General features: G+C 43.9%; 1 protein-coding gene and 1 pseudogene across 2 annotated transcripts in view; both read right to left on the bottom strand.

The window, feature by feature from the left end:
- Positions 1–1,871: 1,871 nt before the first annotated feature.
- Positions 1,872–3,533, bottom strand: LOC103264650 (annotated as a pseudogene).
- Positions 3,534–8,851: 5,318 nt separating this feature from the next.
- The window catches only part of CNTROB (centrobin, centriole duplication and spindle assembly protein), a 25,680-nt gene continuing 13,384 nt past the window's right edge, over positions 8,852–21,147 (bottom strand). The window contains exons 10-19 of one of the 2 annotated variants that reach the window (XM_008062358.1): positions 15,018–15,151; positions 14,296–14,421; positions 13,909–14,071; positions 11,948–12,206; positions 10,848–10,999; positions 10,503–10,566; positions 10,166–10,336; positions 9,877–10,009; positions 9,298–9,370; positions 8,852–9,047 (exon numbers count right to left, since the gene is read on the bottom strand). In XM_008062358.1, coding sequence (XP_008060549.1) covers positions 8,922–9,047; positions 9,298–9,370; positions 9,877–10,009; positions 10,166–10,336; positions 10,503–10,566; positions 10,848–10,999; positions 11,948–12,206; positions 13,909–14,071; positions 14,296–14,421; positions 15,018–15,151 — 1,401 coding nt within the window. In that variant the 3' untranslated portion in view covers positions 8,852–8,921. Of the gene's footprint in view, positions 9,048–9,297; positions 9,371–9,783; positions 10,010–10,165; positions 10,337–10,502; positions 10,567–10,847; positions 11,000–11,947; positions 12,207–13,908; positions 14,072–14,295; positions 14,422–15,017; positions 15,152–21,147 lie in introns of both variants that reach the window. The other variant, XR_504583.1, reaches the window with a different exon arrangement.

Genomic DNA, 21,147 nt, shown 5'->3' with positions numbered 1-21,147 from the left:
GGCTCCAGCGATCCTTCCACCTCAGCCTTCCAAGTAGCTGGAACTACAAGGCGCGTGCCATCATGCCCAGCTAATTTTTTGATTTATTGTAGAGATGAGGTCTCGCCTGCCCAGGCAGGTCTCGAACACCCAGGCTCAGGCAATCCACTCACCTCAGCCTCCCAAAGGCGTGGGATTACAGGCTGAGCCACCAAGCCTGGCTGCCTTTTTGTCTTTCTAAATACATTTTACAATCAGCTTGTCAAGCTCCATGAAAAATCTCTTTGCGACTTTAACTGGCTTTAAATCTATAGTTCAATTTGAAGAGAACACACATCTTTGTGACATTTAATTCTTTCTTTTTAAGAGGCCGAGGTAGAAGAAATATGCACTTTAATGAAGTTTTTCTTTTCCCTTTGGTATACATGAGACCCGTGAAAACATCCAAACACATAAAAGGAGGCCAGAATGCAAACAGTCAACTCTCTTATTCACAAGGCATAAAGAAAGAGTAGAGTCGGTTTCTTTCATGTGGCCACGCCGGACCTAGTACAGGGCCCAGCATGCAGAAGCTACTCGATAACTGCAGGTTTAAGTTTCCCCTTCATCAATCTGTAATACGTATTCAGTCAAGCTTCTGCCTCTCAGTCTCGTGGTAAGAGGCCCACGTTTTTATAGGCCTAGCTGGAAATCAATTTCATTTGCCTCAGATCTCTAGTATAAAAGGTAATGCTGCCGATCCCAGTTAGCATGCAGGCCTGGGAGAGGAAAATGCCAATAGTGTAAAAGGGCTTGAAAAAGTCAAGGAGGTGGTATATAAATGTAATCGATTATCATCTTGTGCTCAAGAATAAGTCACAGAAAACAGAATTAGGAAAGTAAATCTACAGCCCGAAAATATATGCATATAAAATAAAAAACCAGTGCAGTTCCAAATCTACAGATGGTATTTGGGATTGTCTACTGCTTTAGAGTCGCAATGCCCCTGTTCCAGCCTCCACAAAATACACCTGGGAGAGTTAACCATACAGGAGGCCCAAATTCAGTCATACCCCAGTATCCCAAGACAGGGAGGCAGGGCGGGGCTACAGGAGGAAGGCTACACTTTGGCTGTAGAGAATAAGAAGCATGCAACATGGGAGGGGCGGGGCTTGCGAAAGGTATATACAGACCCCTTGGGGTGAAGGGCCCTGGCCAGGAGGCACTGAGCAAGGGAGGGGTCCATCTACCCCCTGACTGGGAGGGGAGCTCTGGGGCAATCTCTAATGGTTGCATATCCCTAGGGGGAGAGGGGGCAGCTGCCACGCCTGCCTCTGTTCTCCCAAACTGGAAGGGGTGCTGAGCAAGGAGAGGACAGGGTTCCAGAAGCCAAGAAGGTGTCAGCACCCCTGTCAGTGATCTCAGGGGCCTGAGGACTCTTGGCATAAAATATCTGCAGACCTAGGAGATGGCCAAAGGCACAAAATTTAAACACTGGGAGGAGGGAGGGAGCTGTTGAGGCTTGGGGTATCCTAAAGTCCAGGGATAGACCAGAGGTCTGATTCGTTCCCCCTTCCCTAGAAGGGTGATTGCTTCACTGGGCCTATCACCACGGGAATTTTCCATGACAAGCACTCATCTTCTTGGGGAAGGGGTCATCCGGTTAGCACAGGAAAGGCCCAGGCAAGAGGCCGCTCTGTACATTAATATTTTGGTGATGTCTGAGGAGAAGCAGGATTCTCCCCCAGGCTTCTGACTCAAACCCTTTCAGTGGGATACTAAACCCAGCATCCACACTACTCCCAGCTTCTACACAAGGCCAAGCCCACAGAACACTCCCAAATGATGTCCTGAGAGTTAGGAACTAGGGTGGAAGGGGTTGGAGGGCATCTTCTGGAAGAGTATTGGGGGGATCACAGTTTCCACTCCACAGGTTGCTGTAGGCACAGTTCACTGCCCGCAGAGATGATGGGCAAGTGATTGTCCATGTGGTAGCTGATGAGGTGATTGACACTATCAAAGTGGTGATCCTTTGTACGAACCACACCCTCAGGATCCACCGGTAGCAGGTGCTTGGGCTGCCCACTCTGCAAGCCAGTGAGCACATACTGGCCAGGTGTGGTCATGCTCTCCCACACCAGGAAGTCCGCACTGAGCCGCAGCAGTGCCTCAGACTCCCGCTGGTTCAACTTCCCATGAAACCCGGGCTCCCCTCGGAGCTGCTCAGCCATGGACACAGACTGGGAGGTGGAGGCACCCGAAGGGCATCTTCAAAAGGCTTCATGTCAAAGAGGTCCTGGGGTGTGCTGCCATTGATGGCAGGATTGGGAGGCCCAGCCCCACCTGCTGCTTGCCGGGTCTTGTCTAGGTTCTGAACATTGATGTAGGAGGGATCATCAAAGAGCTCTCTGCCCGCTGGGCAGGGTGGTGGGTAGTGGCATCTGTTTGCAGACTTCTGGGTCTCCCCCAACAGGCTGTTCTACAGGCAGTGTAGCTCCCAAATGGCTGGGGTTCTGGGTACTGGGTGGAGTTGGGTGAGGAGCCCCTGGAGCGGCTCCTTCCCGAAGCCTCATGTCTACCAACCCTCCCCCGCCAAGAAGGGGTTCCTTCCCAGGGAAGTCATTATAGTACTGATGATTGGATGGCTCATCCTCCTCCTCCCAAGCTGAGCCATCCAAGCCAGCCATCCTGTCATGGTGATGGCCAGTTTTGGGGGGTTCCTGAAGTATTGTTTGAAGCACAACTCAAAGGCCTGGCCAGTGGTGCTGATGACGTCCTAGGCAAGCCCTTCAGGACACTCCAGGATGTGGCAGGCTGATTCACAGGGTCTTTGGCAACGTAGGCGACATACTCAGTTATGTCCGGATCCCCACCAGATGCAAATGAGATAGATTGCACGTGGTGGTTGGGGATGATCTGTTTACAGTCTGCGGTCATGAGGTTGAGACTGCTTTCTCTTCCTTGTCATCCCTTAGCATCCAGCACAGCCTCACACACTAGACTGATGGCCTCCCTGGTGACCTGAGTCCGGGTGTTGAAGCTGAGGGCTCGCATTGACTGCAGGACCTCCACACAATCTGTATACCGAACCAAGTAGGAAACCCGGGTCCCATGACTTTGTCGTTGGGATGCAGCCAGGCCCGCGTGGGCTTATTGACAAACCTCTTGTGGCGGGTCCACTCCTCACCCCCCAGCTGGCCCGCTTCCACCTGAGTCCTGTGCCCGCCGCCTCCACTCAGCTTGTTCATGTCCTGGAGGAGGGGCAGTGGGCCTGAGGCCGGCATGGCAGCCCCTATGATCCCCTCCCCATCCTCAGCGGCCCCTCCTGGCTCTCCTCTAGGCCCTGGGCACCCTCCAGCCAGGTTGGCCAGTTTCAGGTTGTTCATCCAGGGGAAGGAGCACAGGGTAGTGGGACTGTCATCCCCAGGCAGAGGAGGCAGGATGGGCCCCAGGGATGGGCCTGATGGAGGAGGCGGCTCCTCCAGAGGGGTGGGCCCTGAAGCCCCCTCCTCCAGCGACAACAAAGACTCATTCCGATGTGGGTTGTACTTGGGTTTGGGGGGCAGGAGATCCATGGCTGGGTTGAGGGTGGGGGTTGCTGATCAGCTGGGTCACCCTGCCAGTTCAGGCAGGGGGCATCCCCAGGCCCTTAGCCTAGTCAGACCTCTGTGACCCAGTAGTCACAGGAGTCCTGGGGAGGGAGAGGGACAAGTGGCTTCTATTCCCCCAGCTCAGAGCCAGACAGTTTCAGGTCCCATCCCCGCCCAGTGTGGAGTCTTCTCTCTCTCTCTCTCTCTCTCTCTTTTTTTTTAAGTCAGAGTCTCACTCTGTTGCCCAGGCTGGAGTGCAATGGCACACTCACAGCCACCGCAGCCTCGACCTGCTGTGCTCCGGTGATCCTTTTGCCTCAGCCTTCCAAGTAGCTGAAACTACAGGCATGCACTGCCACACCTGGCTAATTTTTTTATTTATTGTAGAGACGAGGTCTCATCATGTTGCCCAGGCTGGTCTCAAACCTGTAAGCTCAGGTAATCCACTCGCCTCTGCCTCCCAAAGTGCTGGGATTATAGGCCTGAGCCACCGTGCCCTGCGACATTTAATCTTATTACTCATTAACATGGGCTACCCCTCCATCTATTTATGCCTTCAGTGTCTTTAAATCAAGTTTTATAATTTTCCTCATATAGGTCTTGAATATCTTTGGATTTGTTCCTAGGAAACTTATAGTTTTAAGTTTCCCACTGGGCATGGTGGTTTACACCTGTAGTCACATAATTTTGGGAGGTTGAAGCAGGAGGGTTAATTGACTAAGCCCAGGGGTTTGAAACCAGCCTGCACAACTTGGTGAGATCTCGTCTCTACAATAAATCGACAATTAGCCAGGTGTGGTGGCGTGCACCTGTGGCTCTAGCTACTTGGAAGCCTGAGGTGGAAGAACCTAGCCTAGCAGGTCAAGGCTGTAGTAGCTGTGAGTGTGCCACTGCATTCCAGCCTGGGCAACAGACCAAGACTCTGACTCAAAAATAAACAAACAAATAATTTCTGGTTGTTGCTAATATATAAAAATGCAACTAACTTTTGCATATTGCTAAATTCAGTAAGTTTTTAAAATAGTCTACAGACTCTTTCAATTATCTATGAAGATGATTATACAATCTGTGAATATTGGTACCATCTTTTCATTTTTTCCAAGTCTTATGTTATACTGCACAAGCTAGGATCTCACTACACCATGAATAGAGGCAATAATAAAGAGCATCTTTACTTTAAAGAGAATGTTTCTAACATTTTCCATAAAGAATGACACTTGGCCAGGCTTGGTGGCTCAGCCTGTAATCCCAACACTTTGGGAGGCCAAGGTGAGGGAACTGCCTGAGCCTGCGGGTTTGAGACCAGTCCAGGCAACCTGGCGAGACCGCATCTCTGCAATAAATAAAAAATTGGCCAGGTACGGTGGCGTGCACCTGTAGTTTCGGCTACTTGGAAGGCTGAGGCGGAAGGATCACCTAAGCCCAGCAGGTCAACACTGGGGTGGCCGTGAGTGTGCCACTGTACTCCAGCCTGGGTGACAGAGTGAGACTCTAACTCAAACAAACAAACAAACAAAAAGACAGGTGGGGTTTTTCCAAATATTCCTTACCAAGTTAAAGAAGTTTCCCTGTATTCCTAGTTGGCTAGGAGGCTTTTGTGTTTTTGCTTTTATAGTCACAATAGTAGCTAAATTTTGTCCAATGGTTTTTCTGTAGCTAAGATGATCATATGGCTTTTTCCTCCTTTAATCTGTTAATGGCATTCATATGGTGAATAATTACATCCATAGACTTGTTTTATTTTTTTAGAGACAAGATCTCACTATATTAGCCAGCTGGTCTCAAACTTCTGGTCTCAAGCAATTTCTCACTTTGGCCTCCCAAAGCACTAGGATTACAGACATGAGCCACTGTGCCCAGCCACATCTACAGATGCTTTTTTGCGAAACTACCCTTATATTCCCGAGAGAAATCAAATTTATGCACACGCACACACATAACCACTGCTGGATCCAGTCCTACAGAAACACTTAAACTGAAAAGCAGTTTAAGTGCTCCACTTAACTCTGTTCCTGTCTTTATTTTTGGCTTCTTTCTTGCCAGTTCATCAGTGCATTTAAGTTTAAAAAAAACACACATTTTATGTAACATTTTTAGTTATTACAACAGGAAAATCAGTCAGGTTATCTAGGTTCACTTTTTTTTTTTAGAGATAGAGTCTTACTCTGTCACCCAGGCTGGAGTGCAGTGGCACGATCTAGCTTACTGCAGCCTCCAACTCCTAAGCTCAAGTGATCCTTGTACTTCAGCCTCCTGCCTCAGCCTCCCAAGTAGCTAGGACTAGAGGTGCTGGCCACCATATCCAGGTATTAAAAACATTTTTTGGTAAAGGCAGGGTCTCGCTTTGCTGCACAGGCTTAGGCCTACCTTATTGCTAGAAATACAAGTTCAACCTCCCTAACTTTCTAGTAAGGCCAGTAATGCATTAAAAAGTGTTTGTCATAATAATAGCAGTATCTAGTTGGAATTCAAAGAGCCCTTCAAATAATCTATTCAACCATACTTTCAGAATCAGAACTTTTTATTATCACTACTATATTTTCTATTTGTTGTCCTGAATCCATTCTTTTTCTACTGTTTCTCTCATGATTTACACATTCTCTCTTGTTAGTAAACAAGAGATTTCCACAAATTTTTCTTCCAATTTATGTGTGGTTCCCAGTCGAGTTCATTCTGCTTTAACCCAAAATTGTTCTATGACTGCATCTTTTTCAAACTATCTCTTCTCAATAAGAATACTGAATAGAATTTAAGTCCTTTCCTTTGTTTTGTAGTTCAATTGCACAACTTAGATTAATTTACGTTCGTTATCTGCAGTCACTACTAATTATTGGCATGAGTTTTCTCAGAAATTATTAGTTTTCTATTTCTCTAAGGGCGATCCCACCCTCTAAAGAGCAGATTACTGATTGACTGCCAAAGTCCATTCTCTTTCTTCCTTAGTGGTTGCATAACAGTTATTGCTGCATACATGGCAGCCCAGGTGGGCTACATTTCAGAATCTCTTATAGCCGGATGTGGCCCTTTGACCAGTCTTGCTAATGAAGTCTTGCAAAATTGGTGTGTGGCATTTCCAGGCATGGATCTTAAGACATCGGACTTAACTCTTTCCCATTTGCCAGCTGCGAGACCTACATGACAATGATCTTGTTTCAACCACACAAATATCGACAGTGCTCCAGGGGAGAGCAGAGCAACAAGATGGAAGGAACTTAAGACCCTGGGTGACCATGTAAAGCACAACCACCCCACTGCTTTGGACCATAACCAGGACAATAAACTTTGTCTAAAAGTCACTGGATCATTGGGTTTGTTATAGTGGGTTAGTCTTCATCCTAATATATTTCATCACCAGAAACTTCTCCACAATTGCTGTGAGAGTTTTCAGGAGACAAAGTCCCATATCAACACCACTGTATACATCAAATGAAATCTGAGCTTAAATAAGGCTGCACCTACTTTCTCTGCAAGAGGGTTTTTATGGAACTCCCAAAATCCTTCATCCCCCACCCCCAGCATAGTCCCAAAATTATTATGGAGGAAAAAAGTGGGGGACTGCTTGATTATATGCACTTTCTCTTACTCTTTAGCCCCCTTGGTGGTCTTTAGTGAGGAACAGATTTGAATGTGGATACAATATCCATGTTTTAAAATCAGAGCTTACTATAATTACCTCACGGAGTGATTAAGTCAGCACTGTGCCCTTTTCTAATTTTGTTTGGAAGACTTGTTTTAGGAAACATTCTCCAGACTGTGCTTCACATCAAGAAAAATGTAGGGCATGTTGACTGATGGTGACAGGTTGGAATCCAGGAGATAATGAGAGAAGAATAAACTGGGCGTTCATTTTACCAACTTTTAAAAAATGGTATAAAACCACCTCTTGCCAATGATGATAGTGTGCCATGAATCAGGGTTTGGTTAAAACAATTTTATACACTTGAGGTAAAAACTAGAAAAGCAAACATTTCCCTATGTTGGATAAACAGGGTCTAAAAAGCCCACAGAGCCTGGGGCTGCCTCTGCACCAGTCTGCCTTTTGTTTCTCTGCTTTATCTATGTCAGAGAGAGCAGTCATGAGCAAGACTGAAGATCAAGCTGTCCAGGACACAGTTAAGGAGAGGAACCAAACAACTGCTGGTCAAATATCTTCACCTCTTCTTTTCCCTCTCCCAGGGGCTAGAAAGTTACTTAGGTGGAAGGAAGTAAAATCTAAGCATTTATTAAGTGAAACGTTATGTGAATTTATAGACTATCATATTTATTCTAATCAAATAATTCAGGGTCAAATAGAAGGGCTTTGTGCTCCTCACAGAATTTAGTAAGTAAGCTCTGTCCCTCAAGCACCCACTTAGGACCAGGCCCTTCAGAACTGGACTCACCATTACTACCACTTTGGGCTGTGCTCCAGAGCTGGGAGCTGTATGAGGATTTCATGGTGTCCTCTTCTAGCTTAAATGAAATTGTACTATCTTTCAGTGTTTGTACTAGAAGCTGGGGCCTTTCTTAGTTTCACATAGATGTTATTTTATTCCCTAGTATATTTTTTGTTCATTTTACTGAGCAGTAGGATGAAAGTTTTGTAAACATGGCTTTTTTCTTGTCAGCACTCTAGTCTTTTACATATTTTAAAGTCATAAGAGTGAAGATTACAGCCACAATAGGTCTGCTGACTGGAGCAGAATCTGCCAATCTAAATCCTACTAAAGCAACCTGAAGGAATAATTTCTCTTAAAAGTAAACCTCTGGTCAGGTGCGATGGCTCATGCCTGTAATCCCAGCACTTTGGGAGGCTGAGACAGGAGGACTGCTTGTGCCCAGAAATTTGAGACCAGCCCAGGCAACATAGTAAGACCTTTCTCTTAAAAAAAAGAAAGAAAAAAGAAAACTCTCTCCAACAACCAAATTTTTACTCAAACTCTATACAATAACTTAGTCTTTTATTAAAAGTTTGATATTTTCTGAATATTAAGGTAACATATACTTATTTTAGAAAAACTGAATAATACAGAAATATATAAAAAAGAAAAGAATCATCCATAATTCCACTACTAACCACAGTTAACCACTCCATAGATTTCCTTAGGTTGCTCAAACTACTACTACTTCTTTTTTTAAAAAATTATTTTAAAGATGTGGGGTACTGCTCAAACTTCTAAAAGTCTTCTTTCAAAGAAGTCGTGTCTTTTCCCGCAGGAAATAACAAAAACATATAGAAGAAAAATAACAGAATTGATTTTTTTTATAAAGTACTTTCCTACAAAACCTTCATTTTCAAAATTCCTATGAATCAGAAACTCTAATACAGATTATTCAGCATTTATTCAAGGGATAGAAAGAAAAGAACAAAGAAGAAGAGAAAGGGCAAGGGACTCATCTCCAAACGCCCCCCCGACTCCTCATGCCACTAGGGGCAGTGTGCCCACTTTTCTTCCGTGCTGGAGGTTTTTCAGTCTTAGGGGTTGTAGCAAGGCGGCGAGGGACAGCCTGGGAGGGAATCTGAGAGTTGAGGGAAAAGAGAAGGTCAACATTATATACTCCCAATTCCCCACAGCACTGAGGAAACACATAGTGCATAGACAGGGCCAGAATCAATCACCAAAGGAGAAAGCTCATGATACAGTATGTGGGAAGCAGAATTGGAAAGCCAGTAATGGAGAAGCCGAGTCAGCCAGGGAGTGTGCAGAGTTGAAGGAACTAGTCAATGAGAGCCCTTTTCTCCCCTGGTCCCTGCCCAACTTTCCCTCACCTCTTTCCGGGGGATCTCACCCAAGCGACAATCTGTGTTCTTCCTGGGGACATTATCCCCTTGGCCATCAGTCCTGCCACACAAATCAAGGGTATGAGGATGGGGGAGCTATTTCTTCCCAATTCCCCAACATTGGATGGAAGAACTATTCCCCAATTCTGTCTCTGAAGAATAAGAACAAATGCAATAGAACTGGGGATCAGATGGGAGGAGATATTAGTGAAGTCAAATAATGATTTATATTAGATAGTCAAAATCCTAGGATTCTGAGTATTGAGCTGCACGGTAAAGAGAAAAAACTAAAGTAGAAAAACACGTGGAAGAGTTTTTGTTTGTTTTAAGAAGAAAAAAGCAATAGACAGGAAGAGACAAAAGAAAGGTGGGAAGCAGTGAGAGAAGGACATTTGTTGGTCTACATCTCCTCCCTCACCTTCCTCCTGAGAAAAAGATAAAGGATTCTACTCAGGGTGCAAAATGCACCTCCACCTGATCCATTTCCCATAATCCAGACTTCATCCTCCCCGCCTGATCCATTTTCCATAATCCAGACTTCATCCTCCAAATTCTTCCAGCTTGTACCTGCTGTGTTCCAGCCTCTTCAGGTAGAGCAGCAAATCCTCAGCAGGCAGAGCCCCCCAGCCCCGAGCCTGGTAGAGTCGTAACAGTTGAGACACCTCCATCAGCTGACTTGGGGATGGAAGCCCCTCATCACCTGAGAGACATATCAATACAATCATCATCCTAAGGCCCTTCTTCCCAGCCCTCATCTCATCTCTCCAGGAATTTGGAAGGGCCTTAAGTTCCAGGTACTAGCTCCAAACCCAGGACCATCTCTCTTTCTCTCCTTGGGAAACCATGACCTGCTTACCTCTCTCTGGGGAGCCACCACTACGACCACTGCCTTGTGAATGTGAGGAGGGAAGCTCATGAACCCGGAAGAGACTAGATGCCATGGCTAAGGGAACTTTAGTTTTATGAACAGGGGGTGGAAGACGTGGCACTTGAGGGGCCTCCTCCCAAGATGGGACAGCCAGAGGACCTAACAAAAGGAAAGACAGCCAAGAATAAGGAAATGAGAGGAGCCAAGGAACCACCTAGTATTTATAGGCTTTATCATCTTTGCCAACTCCTAAAAACCTCATTGTAGATAACTAACCCGTCTTTTCCAGGCCCCAGCCCCAACTTTCTTCAGTGTTGGAACTCACCAGACTTCGGGGGCAACAGGTCAACAGAGGGGTTCTCATTGTTCTGGGGTACTGTCTCCAGTAGCTGGGGGAACAAAACAGTAAAATTCCGTAGAAAACTGATAAAGAAAGAAACCAGGTATCTGAGAGAAGCAGAGGTTGGTAAAGAGCGAGCTAGGGTTGCCCAGCTAAGTTTCACATAGGGAATAATGAAATAGAAATAAAATAGACTGAGAGAAGAACAGGTTGGGACAAAGTATTAGTCCTAAAAAGGGAAGGAAACCAGAGCCCTGGATTCCTAGAGTGGAAAGAGGAAACAAGGAAGGGAAAAAGAAAATGAGCTAATCTGGGTAGAATCTCTCTTACCTGGTGCAAAAAATGCTTGAGGCCCTCCAGCTGAGCAGGTGGCAGCCCTTGCTTTAGGAAGCCCTCCCCATCAGATCCAGGATCTTCCTCGGGGAAAGGCCGTTCTGCCCTGTGACCGGGATAGAAGGCCCCAAGTGCAGAGAAGGTCCCAGCTATGAAGTAAAATTGGTGTGCATGGGTGCACATGTGTTGTAGGGGGAAGGGGTTCCTCCCCAAATCAACTCACCTAATACCCAGAAGAAAGGAGCCTATTAAATGTAAGAAGAACACTGCAGCTAGGAGAAGACTGGAAGTTTAAAAGAGCTGGAGATGGAGGGGTTGGAGGTGATTGGGAGATGGCACAGCTGAACTCTAAGACAGATATGCAGACACAAGAAGAAAGCTGTGGTACTCAAACTCTAAACAAATAAATACCACCATAAACTCCTTAAAGAACAGAAATGATTAACAGACACATTCTGGTCTCTTCACCAGAACATGGCTCCATTCTTTTATTGTTATTACATAATTTAAAAATTTTAAATTGTGATACAATTCATTCCTCCTTCTTAATTTGACCTACATTGTTATGTTTGTACCACATAGAACACCCCCATCCACCCAAGTCACAACTGACATTAAACCAGGAGTGGAAACCACACCCAAGGTCAGTCAATCCAATGGATGGTTTACCAATCCATCAGAGAGCCCCTTTAAACTGGACCTAAAAAACTAAGACACCAATATCTCTATAAATGACTAGAGTCAGTGTCATGGCTGGTTAAATCCACATGCAAGCTGAAATTATGAGGAGCAAGAACCTTAAATAAGAAAGGAGCAGATGTGCAGAAGGAGAGCCAAGATGCTCTACAGGCCCCGGAGAAGGGATAGCTGCCACAGTTCTGGATTGCACCCATTCCCAACACCAGTTCTCTTAAGTCCAGCAACACCACATTTCCAAGAGATCTTACTGTCTTTATTTGAGTCAATGTGGATTTCTGCTCCTTGCAACTATGATCACTAGGATGTCTGGGAAACTAAATGCTTAAGTTCCAGACAGAAAGGAAGGTAGATAAGAGGGAGCCAATTCACATATGTAAGTGACTTCTGTTCCTAGTTACCTGTGGATGGAGTGAGATCTGGTTTAGACTCCAGGGGCTGGAAGGAATGCTGGCTCTGGAAAGGGGGACCGAGCAGGAGGCTAAGATCTGGGGAGGAGTTGCAGAGAACAGGGGGCACTGCAGGTAGCTCATCCCTTGCTTCCCGGCTCTGCTGCACTACAGGCTTCAGGGCTACAGCCACAGGAGGCATAGGCCAGACAGTCCTGTCCCCCTTCTCTGGCTCCTGAGACCCAGGGATAGAAGAGTCAGCAGGAGGAAGCTGAAAAAATGACCAAAACCCATTGGGTTTAAAGACACAAGACATGGTATAAACATGGTAAGATTACAAATTACTAGAACTTCTTTTTTTTTTTTTTTTTTTGTCTGTAGTTCTGGCTACTTGGAAGGCTGTAGAACTTCTTTAAAAGGAGATGTGGTGACATCTACGAAATTTATAGCAAATTTTAAACTGCTTACTTTTTATCTTACATTCTATTTCTAGAAACGTTATAGATACAATTACACAAAGACATATATTGATAATATTTATTGCAGTCATGTTTCTAGATGCAAAATATAAAAAATATATGCAATAATTATAATACGTGAAATATAAGAAACTATCATATCCATCAACAAGCATTTGGTTGAATAAAAAGTATACGAGGGAGACCCTCCCGAAAAACATAATGTAGTTATTAAAAATTGTGTATTCATTCTTACAAGTTTAAACTTCAGTCACCTACAAAGTACTCCCCGTTTGATGCAATATACCTATCGAGACACTTTTTCCACTGCTCAAAACAGTTTTTGAGTTCATCAATTTTTATGCCTTTTAGTGCTTATGCTGTTTTTTGTTTCACCTTTTCCACATTGGCAAAACATTGCCTTTTGAGGACTTTTCATCCAGAGAAACAAAAAAGAAGTCGTTCAGGGTGAGATCAGACGAATAGGGAGGGTGGGGCATGGGAATCATGCTGGTTTTAGTCAAAAACTGCTGAACACTCAGTGTGGTGTGGGAAGGTGCCCATCATGAAATGGGCAGACCCACTAAAAGAATCTCCAAAAAATTCACTGAAGCCAAACGCAGCCTCTCAAAACAGTGCTAGCTGGTACACTGATGCCAATGGGTTCTTAGAAACCCATTGAGGGAAGCCCATACTACAAAGGGTTCGCCCTCCAAAAATAATTCCTGTTTTTTGGAAGTTCCCTCTTGTATAGTAGTATATAGAAGGTGACCATTTGACATATGGGGTGGGAAGGGTGGGGGAGCAGTGGAGGGGTAGGAAGGAAGACACTCAAGACAGTAGTATAATGGTTGTTTTAGGGGAGAGAAACTGGAAGACTAAGATACAGGGATAGAGTGGAGATTACTTTTTATGACATAACTTTTTGAACAGTTTGGGTTTTTTTTCCATGTGCGTATTATTATCTATTAAAAATATTTTAGCTAATAATAAAAATTTTATTTTTTTTTTTTTTTTTTTTTTTTTTAAGATAGGAGGTCTCAATATGTTGCCCGGGCTGCTCTTGAATTCATGGCATCAAGCAATCCTCCCACCTCAGCCTCCCAAGTAGTTGGGATTATAGGTGTGTGCCACCAGATCCAGCTAAAATTTCACAACTGAAAAAAAAGAGGTAGGAGATGCCAACACAAGAAGGGCTATGGGTGAGACTCCCTACTCGACTTTAGGGTAGGACTTAGCAACAATATTTGGCCTTTTCCCTCAGAAATAATTCAGTTGTCATTCTACAGAGCTAGTAATACATATTATTCATCACCTCTTGGGACTGGGAGAAGAGAGGAAAAAATATTTGTTTTGGTAAGACAGTTATTCTTCGGGAAAAGTCCACCAATTTTTTTTCCCTTGATATAGGCCCTAGGAACTAAACTTAGGACTTCCCTTGGGAGAGAGCTAGATATCCAAAGAAAGACTCTAAAGCACAACAACTTTGAGAAGTTTAGCTCAAGCGATGCCTACCGGAGGGTTAGGAGGTGGAAGAGCGGTGCTAAGCAATTGGTTTGTCTCATCCCAGTGGGTCTGCAGCATGGCATGGAGTCGTTCTACCAGCTCTACCCGCTGTTCCTCCAGCTGCTGGTTTCCAATCTGTAGTTCCCGTACTCGTGCTTGCTCCCGAGCCAGTCTGAAAAAAAGAGGAAAGAGGTGACTAAGGGGGCATGAAAGAAGCAGAGACTTGGAGGCTAAGAAGAGCCAGAATGGAATGTCATCTGAAATTCTGAAAGGAGCTGGGGCCAACTTAGAAGAGGACAGATCTACTGAGGGAGCAGTAGCTATACTATTCCCAGTTTGGGCTCTACCCATAGGAATGGGGCTGAAGCCTAAAAGGGATACTCCAGGGACCAGTACCTGAGCTCATAGTCCTGAGACACCTGCTGCTGCCGTTCCTCTTGTTCTGCCATCTCCACCTTGAACTGTGCCAACTGACTGGCCAATTCCTGCTGGTGCTGTCCATTTAGGTCCTGCAGCTGCTTCCTAGAAGGACACAGGTGAAAAAAGAGGCCTGAGACTGGAGACAGAAGTAGTAACCAAATGAAAAGATATAATGTATGCATTTGAGGGTAAACCAGACAATTACAATTAGCCAGCTTGGCCATGACACAGAAAAGAAGCAAGGACAGAGCTGGAGTTTTAGAAAGGGTTCCCCAGAAGCAGAGATAAAGATAAGGATTTATGGGGAGTGATTTATTTAAGAGATGCTTCCAGAAAATATTGGTAGGGGAGCAGGGGTGAGGAGAAGTGAGACTGGGATGGGAGGGAGGCTCAATACCATAGCACAACTCTGTAGACAACACAGGTAACACCTCAACACTGTCTCAGCAAGGGAGCTGCACCCATCAGTTCTTGGTTAAGGGTACTTCCTATGGGATGAAAATTCCCAGAACTTCTGGCTCTCGTTGAGCAACTGAAGGCAGTTCTCCCAGGAGAGACTTAGGTCCTAGCTGACTGGAGTGAAAGTACACTGGGAGCCATCATGGGAAAATGGTAAAGGGATCTAAGAAGACATGGGCAAGGCACTAACAATACTTGCTGTGGCTGGGGAGAAGTGGCATCCAGTGAGTCCCAAGTACCTGTGATGCTCCCTCAGGGAGGCTGCTTGCCGTAGGCTGCTCTCTTGAGCCTGTGCCAGTCGCTCTGTCACCTGCTGCTCCAGCTGAACAGCTAGCTCTGACTCTATCTGGATCCGCTGGCTTTCATATCGGGCCTGGGAGTGAAAGAAGGTGTGATAAAAATCAGTTCAATTCTGTTTAGGCTTAGGTAGCATGGAAGGTATGATGTAGACAAAATCCAGTACCAACTTTCCCCTTCATATTGGATGAAAAACAAGAATTTTGCCACAAGACGTGAAAGAGGTTCCCTTTCTTTTTTTTTTTTTTGAGTTGGAGTCTTACTCCATTGCCCAGGCTGGAGTGTAGTGGCACGCTCACGGCGACCTGCTGGGCTCAGGTGATTCTTCCTCCTCAGCCTTCCAAGTAGCCGAAACTACAGGTGTGCACTATTATGCCTGGTTAATTTTTTTTTTATTTATTACAGAGATGAGGTCTCATCAAGTTGCCCAGGCTGGTCTCGAACCCGTGGGTTCAGGCAATCTTCTCACCTTGGCCTCCCAAAGTGCTGAGATTACAGGATTGAGCCAGTGAGCCTGGCTGGTTCCCTTTCTTTATTAAACCATGTGGTACTCATGCCTTATATGTATACAACAGAGAAAATGACTTTGGGCAAAAAAAAAAACCACTATTTTTAACCAAAAGAAATGTTCATTAGAGGAATAAATTCTGTTACATGTGTCTGAGATAACCTATGTAGTAGCCGAGTATAGTACATAAAACCCAGTAGGCAATTAATAAATGTCAATGTCCTTTCCTCAAGTGGTCAATCTACAATCATTATCTCTGTTTTCTCATCTCACATTCCTTCTTCAACTCACTAAAACCTGGTTTCTATGTATAGCACTTCACTACAAATAACTTAATTTCTAAATCCAATAGTGGTTATTTCTCAGTCTTTATCATATGTGATCTCACTGCAATACCTGAAACCCTAGGTTATTCCTTCCTTCTAAAAACATATTTCCTCTAGCACCAAAATATTACTGTCTGCTCATTCTCATTCCTATTTAGTCAGTCTCAACTAACTACTTTTCCTCCAACTACCCATAAAGATTGACTGCTTGAGTTCTGCCCTTAGTCCTATTTTCTCTGTATGTTAACACTGCAGATCACCAATGATTTTACATGTGTAATAAACTTTTGGCATTTAGGTCAAGTTTTTTGCTACCATTTCTTTTTTTTTTTTTCTTTGAGTCTGAGTCTCACTCTGTCACCCAGGCTGGAGTGCAGTGGCATGCTCACAGCCACCCCAGCATCAACCTGCTGGGCTCCGGCAATCTTTCCACCTCAGCCTTCCAAGTAGGCCAGAACTACAGAGGCACGCTAATTTTTTGATATATTGTAGAGACAAGGTCTCACCAAGTTCTCGAGGCTGGTCTCCAACCCTGAGCTCAGGCAATCCTCTTGCCTTGGCCTCCCAAAGTGCTGGGATTACAGGCACTGAGCCACCATTTATATCTTAATACTTCCTCCCTTTGGCATAGACCTTTTCTCCAAGTTTGAAGTCCATACACCCAGTAACCTAATGAATAGCTCTATTTGGATACACCTCAAATAAAATACATCCAAATTCTGCTCATTTGGTTTTCTATTCTCAAATCTTTTCTTCCTTCATAATTTCTTCCTTAGTTAATGGCATTGCTCCCCACTGAAATACCTAAGCTATTTTAAACTTGAAGTCATCCTTCATTCCTACTTCTTTACCCTTTTCCAACTGGCCATTCAATTCTACTAACTTAGTATCTGTCTAATTTTCCCTCCATTCACGACTGATATTAATTCAATATCATTTCAAATCTAAGTGACCTCTGACTCTATTCTACCCTCCACCCTCTCTCACTTTTGTCCAAGTAGATCCTCCACATTGTGCCTGAGTGAACATTCTAAAATACAAATACACTCAGTTTATTCCCTGATTGAAACCCTTCAAATGCTGCCATCTTCTTTTCTTTTTTTTGAATTGGATTCTCACACTGTTGCCCAGACTGGAGTGCAGTGGCTGCTCCCAGCCACCACAGCCTCAACCTGCTGGGCTCCGGCGATCCTTCCGCCTCAGCCTTCCAAGTAGCTGGAACTACAGGCGCGTGCTACCATGCCCAGATAATTTTTGATTTATTGTAGAGATGAGGTCTCGCCAAGTTGCCCAGGCAGGTCTCAAACCCACGAGCTCAGGCAGTCCACTCACCTCGGCCTCCCAAAGTGCTGGGATTACAAGCTGAGCCACCGAACCCAGTCACCATTTTCTAAAGAATAAATTTCTGGCTACTTAAGATAGTTTATAAGACCCTTCATAATCTCTCACCACCCATCTACCTCATCTCTCCCAAGATAGACTCCAATCATACTAAATCTGCAGTTACTTGAATTTTTTTTTTAATTTTTAAATTTTTATAAAATTAATCATAATAATTTTTTTAAAAAAGAAGAAGAAACAGGGTCTTGCTCTGTTGCCTAGGCAGGAATGCAGTGGGGTGATCACAGCTTACTACAGTCTTTTTTTTTTTTCATGTTGCACACACTTTACACAGTAATCACAACGTAAGCTACAAAGAATGAAAAGAAATTGCTCTGAGATTTACTGCCAATCTCCACTCTTCCTGGGTGTAGCAAGATGCTCAGGCTGTGGACTCCAGCTGGATTTGAGATCAGAACTGCTATATCACTAGCCTCAGCGGGATCTTGATCGCTTGGAGCCTCAGTTGTCTCACCTGTAATGATGTGCCGGAGACCAACTCCAGCCAGGTTCAGGGTACCCCAAAGGTGGAGACGGCGTCGGCGATTGGGGGGAAGAAGAAAGAGGAGAAAGAGAGAGAAAGAAAGAGACTGGACTCCAGTCTAGTGCAGAAGCCCCTTACTGCAGTCTTAAACTCCTGGATTCAAGCAATCCTCCCACCTCAGCCTCCTGAGAAGTTGGGGCCACAGGTGTGCACCACCTGCGCAGCTAATTTTTTTTTTTATATATATACTTTTTTGTAGAGATGAAGTCTTGCTATGTTGCCAAGGCTGGCCTTGAACTTCTGGGCTCAAGTGATCCTCCTGTCTCGTGCTCCCAAAGTGCTGAGATTACAGTGCCCAGCCCCCAAATTCTTTTAACAAAAAAAAATTTAACATATACTACCTTGGAGCCAGCAATTCCACTTTTAAGAATCTATCCTTGGCTGGGCTTGGTGGCTCAGCCTGTAATCCTAGTGCTTTGGGAGGCCGAGGTGAGTGGACTGCCTGAGCCCGTGAGTTCGAGACCTGCCTGGGCAACTTGGCGAGACCTCATCTCTACAATAAAAACCAAAAATTAGCCAGGCATGGTATGGCACGCCTGTAGTTCCAGCTACTTGGAAGGTTGAGGTGAAAGGATCGCCGGAGCCTAGCAGGTCGAGGCTGCTGTGGCCGGGAGCAGCCACTGCACTCCAGTCTGGGTAATGGAGTGAGACTTCAACTCAAAAAAAAAAAAAAAAAAAAGGAGCCGAGCTCAGTGGCTCAGCCTGTAATTCCAGCACTTTGGGAAGCTGAGGTGAGTGGATTGCCTGAGCCCGCAGGTTCGAGACCTGCCTGGGCAACTTGGCGAGACCTCATCTCTACAACAAAGCAAAAATTAGCCGGGCATGGTAGTGCAGGCCTGTAGTTCCAGCAATTTGGAAGGCTGAGGCAGAAGGATCGCCAGAGCCCAGCAGGTCGAGGCTGCAGTGGCTGGGAGCGGCCACCGCACTCCAGTCTGGGTGACAGAGTGAGACTCCAACTCAAAAAAAACCCAACCAAACAAACAAAAAAAGGAATCTATCCTTAAAAAAAACCCTATCTTACAAAAGCTGGGTACAGTGGCTCATGCGTATAATCCTAGCACCTTGGGAGGTGGAGGTGAGGGTATTGTCTGAGCCCAAGGGTTCAAGATCGGCCTGGACAACTTGAGACTACATCTCTACAATTAAAAAAAAAATTAGCCAGGCATGGTTCCAGTTGCTTGGAAGGTTGAGGAAGAATCAACTGAACCCAGCAGTTTGAGGCTGCAGTGGCCATGAGCATGTCACTGCACTCCAGCCTGGGCAACAGAGTGAGACTCCGACTCAAAAAAAAAAAAAAAATCTATCCTACAAAAATACTTGTAGGAGTGCCAGAGATTTATGTATGGGCCAGGCTAGGTGGCTCAGCCTGTAATCCAGCACTTTGGGAGGCCAAGATGAGTAGACTGCCTGAGCCCACGGCTTTGAGATCAGCCCGGAGAACTTGGCGAGACCTTGTCTCTACATTAAAATAAAAAATTAGACAGGCATGGTAGTGCATGCCTGCAGTTCCAGCTACCTGGAAGGCTGAGGCAGAAAGATTGCCGGAGCCCATCAGGTCAATGCTGGGGTGGCTGTGCACATGCCACTGCACTCCAGCTTGGGTGATGAAGTAATACTCCAACTCAAAAAAAAAAAAAAAATTTACGTACAGTGATGTTCACTGCAGCACTATTTTTTAATAGAGAAGAACTGATATTTACATAATATTATTCAGAAACAAATAACAAAAATACTACATAAGATAAGTTATAGGATGCACTTAAATCAATGCTTATGAAGAAATTTAGAAAAGACTAAAAATTAATGCCTAAACATCCATTTTAAGATTTAAATAAAAAAAAAATATGAGGAATAAAATAAAGTACAGACATTAATAACACAGAAAAGATAAAAAAGCCAAAAATGAATTCCTTGAAAATATATCCAATTAAACTATGAGCAAGACGGTTTTAAAAAGAGAAGATGAAAGAAATGGCACAAATGATATCAGAATAAATATTAGATATTACTTATGAATTCCACAGACATTAAAATTATGAGCAACTTTAAATCAACAAATTAGAAAATTTAGACTAAATTGGTGGTGTGTGTGTGTGTGTCTGTGTGTGTGTGTGTGTGTGTGTATCTGAAGAAAGAGGGAGAAAGAGAGAATGAGAGCATATACCAAAAATAACTCAAGAAGAAATAGAAAACCTAAATATTTCCATAAATATAAAAGAAGCAAATCAGAAGTTGAATATAAAATATTCAAGAAGTACATATTAACTCCACTCTTACCAGCTACTCCAGAGTATAAAAGAGAGCACAGATTTTCATGTTTCTGGTACTGGTAAATTAAGTTATTGAGATTATCTCTCTGGTCAAAAAGAAACAAAAATTAATATGATATTTAAATAAATTTTAAAAATATATACATATCAAAGAAGTAACAAAACAGTAAAGACATCATTATTAGGCCAAAGAAAAAGAAAAATGAGAATTTAGACTGGTTAGCAAGTGTGGTAGTTAGCTACTTTTGCCCTGAGGGCATCTGCCTAACCCATAGAATTAAAACCTATATTTTGCCTGCCTTTCAAAGGCAAAAATGAACAGAAACCAAACCCCAAGGCACATATAAGTTGGAAAATCCAATAGGAGACCCTCCCCACAATAAATTAGGACCCAAATAAGTGTCACCCTCAGGGTGAAGATAAACAAAATAAAATAGCCCACATAAAAATAAAGCTCAGGTTGAATCATCTAGGAATTCAAAACCTTAAAAATTCAGTTTAAATTGGTCCTAAACTTGTGTCTTTTAGGGTTTGGCAGAAACAAATGCTAATCTTCTCTGGAGCAAAGTACTTGGCTTATAGGCCTCAAATTTTTCATATAATTTTTCAAACACAAGGTATAGCACACAATCAAATATATCCAGGACTCTAGAGAACTAGAGTCCATGGGAGCCAGCCAAAATAAGAGACAATAGAAAAACATCTTCAAATATTTCAGATATTAGAATTGTTATCCATAAACAACAAAACTATATTTTCTATTGTAAGTAATACTACACAAATATGAAAATATCAAAGAACAAGAAATCACAAAAAACTAAGATTTGAAAATATAACCAGGTGCGGTGGTGTGGGCCTGTAGTCCTATCTACTCAGGAGGCTGAGGCAGGAGGACTACTTGTGCCCAGGAGTTCAAGGTTGTAGTGCACTATGATCACACCTGTGAATAAATAGCTATTGTACACTAGCCAGACAACATAGTAAGACCCTCATCACTAAAAAAAAAAAAAAAAAAAAAAAAAAAAAAAAAAAAAAAAAACAGGG

The sequence above is a fragment of the Carlito syrichta genome, unplaced genomic scaffold (assembly GCF_000164805.1).
Source record: "Carlito syrichta isolate Samal-C Ts95f unplaced genomic scaffold, Tarsius_syrichta-2.0.1 Scaffold305688, whole genome shotgun sequence".
NCBI classification, from domain to species: domain Eukaryota; kingdom Metazoa; phylum Chordata; class Mammalia; order Primates; family Tarsiidae; genus Carlito; species Carlito syrichta.
This window is presented reverse-complemented; position numbering and strand designations above follow the sequence as displayed.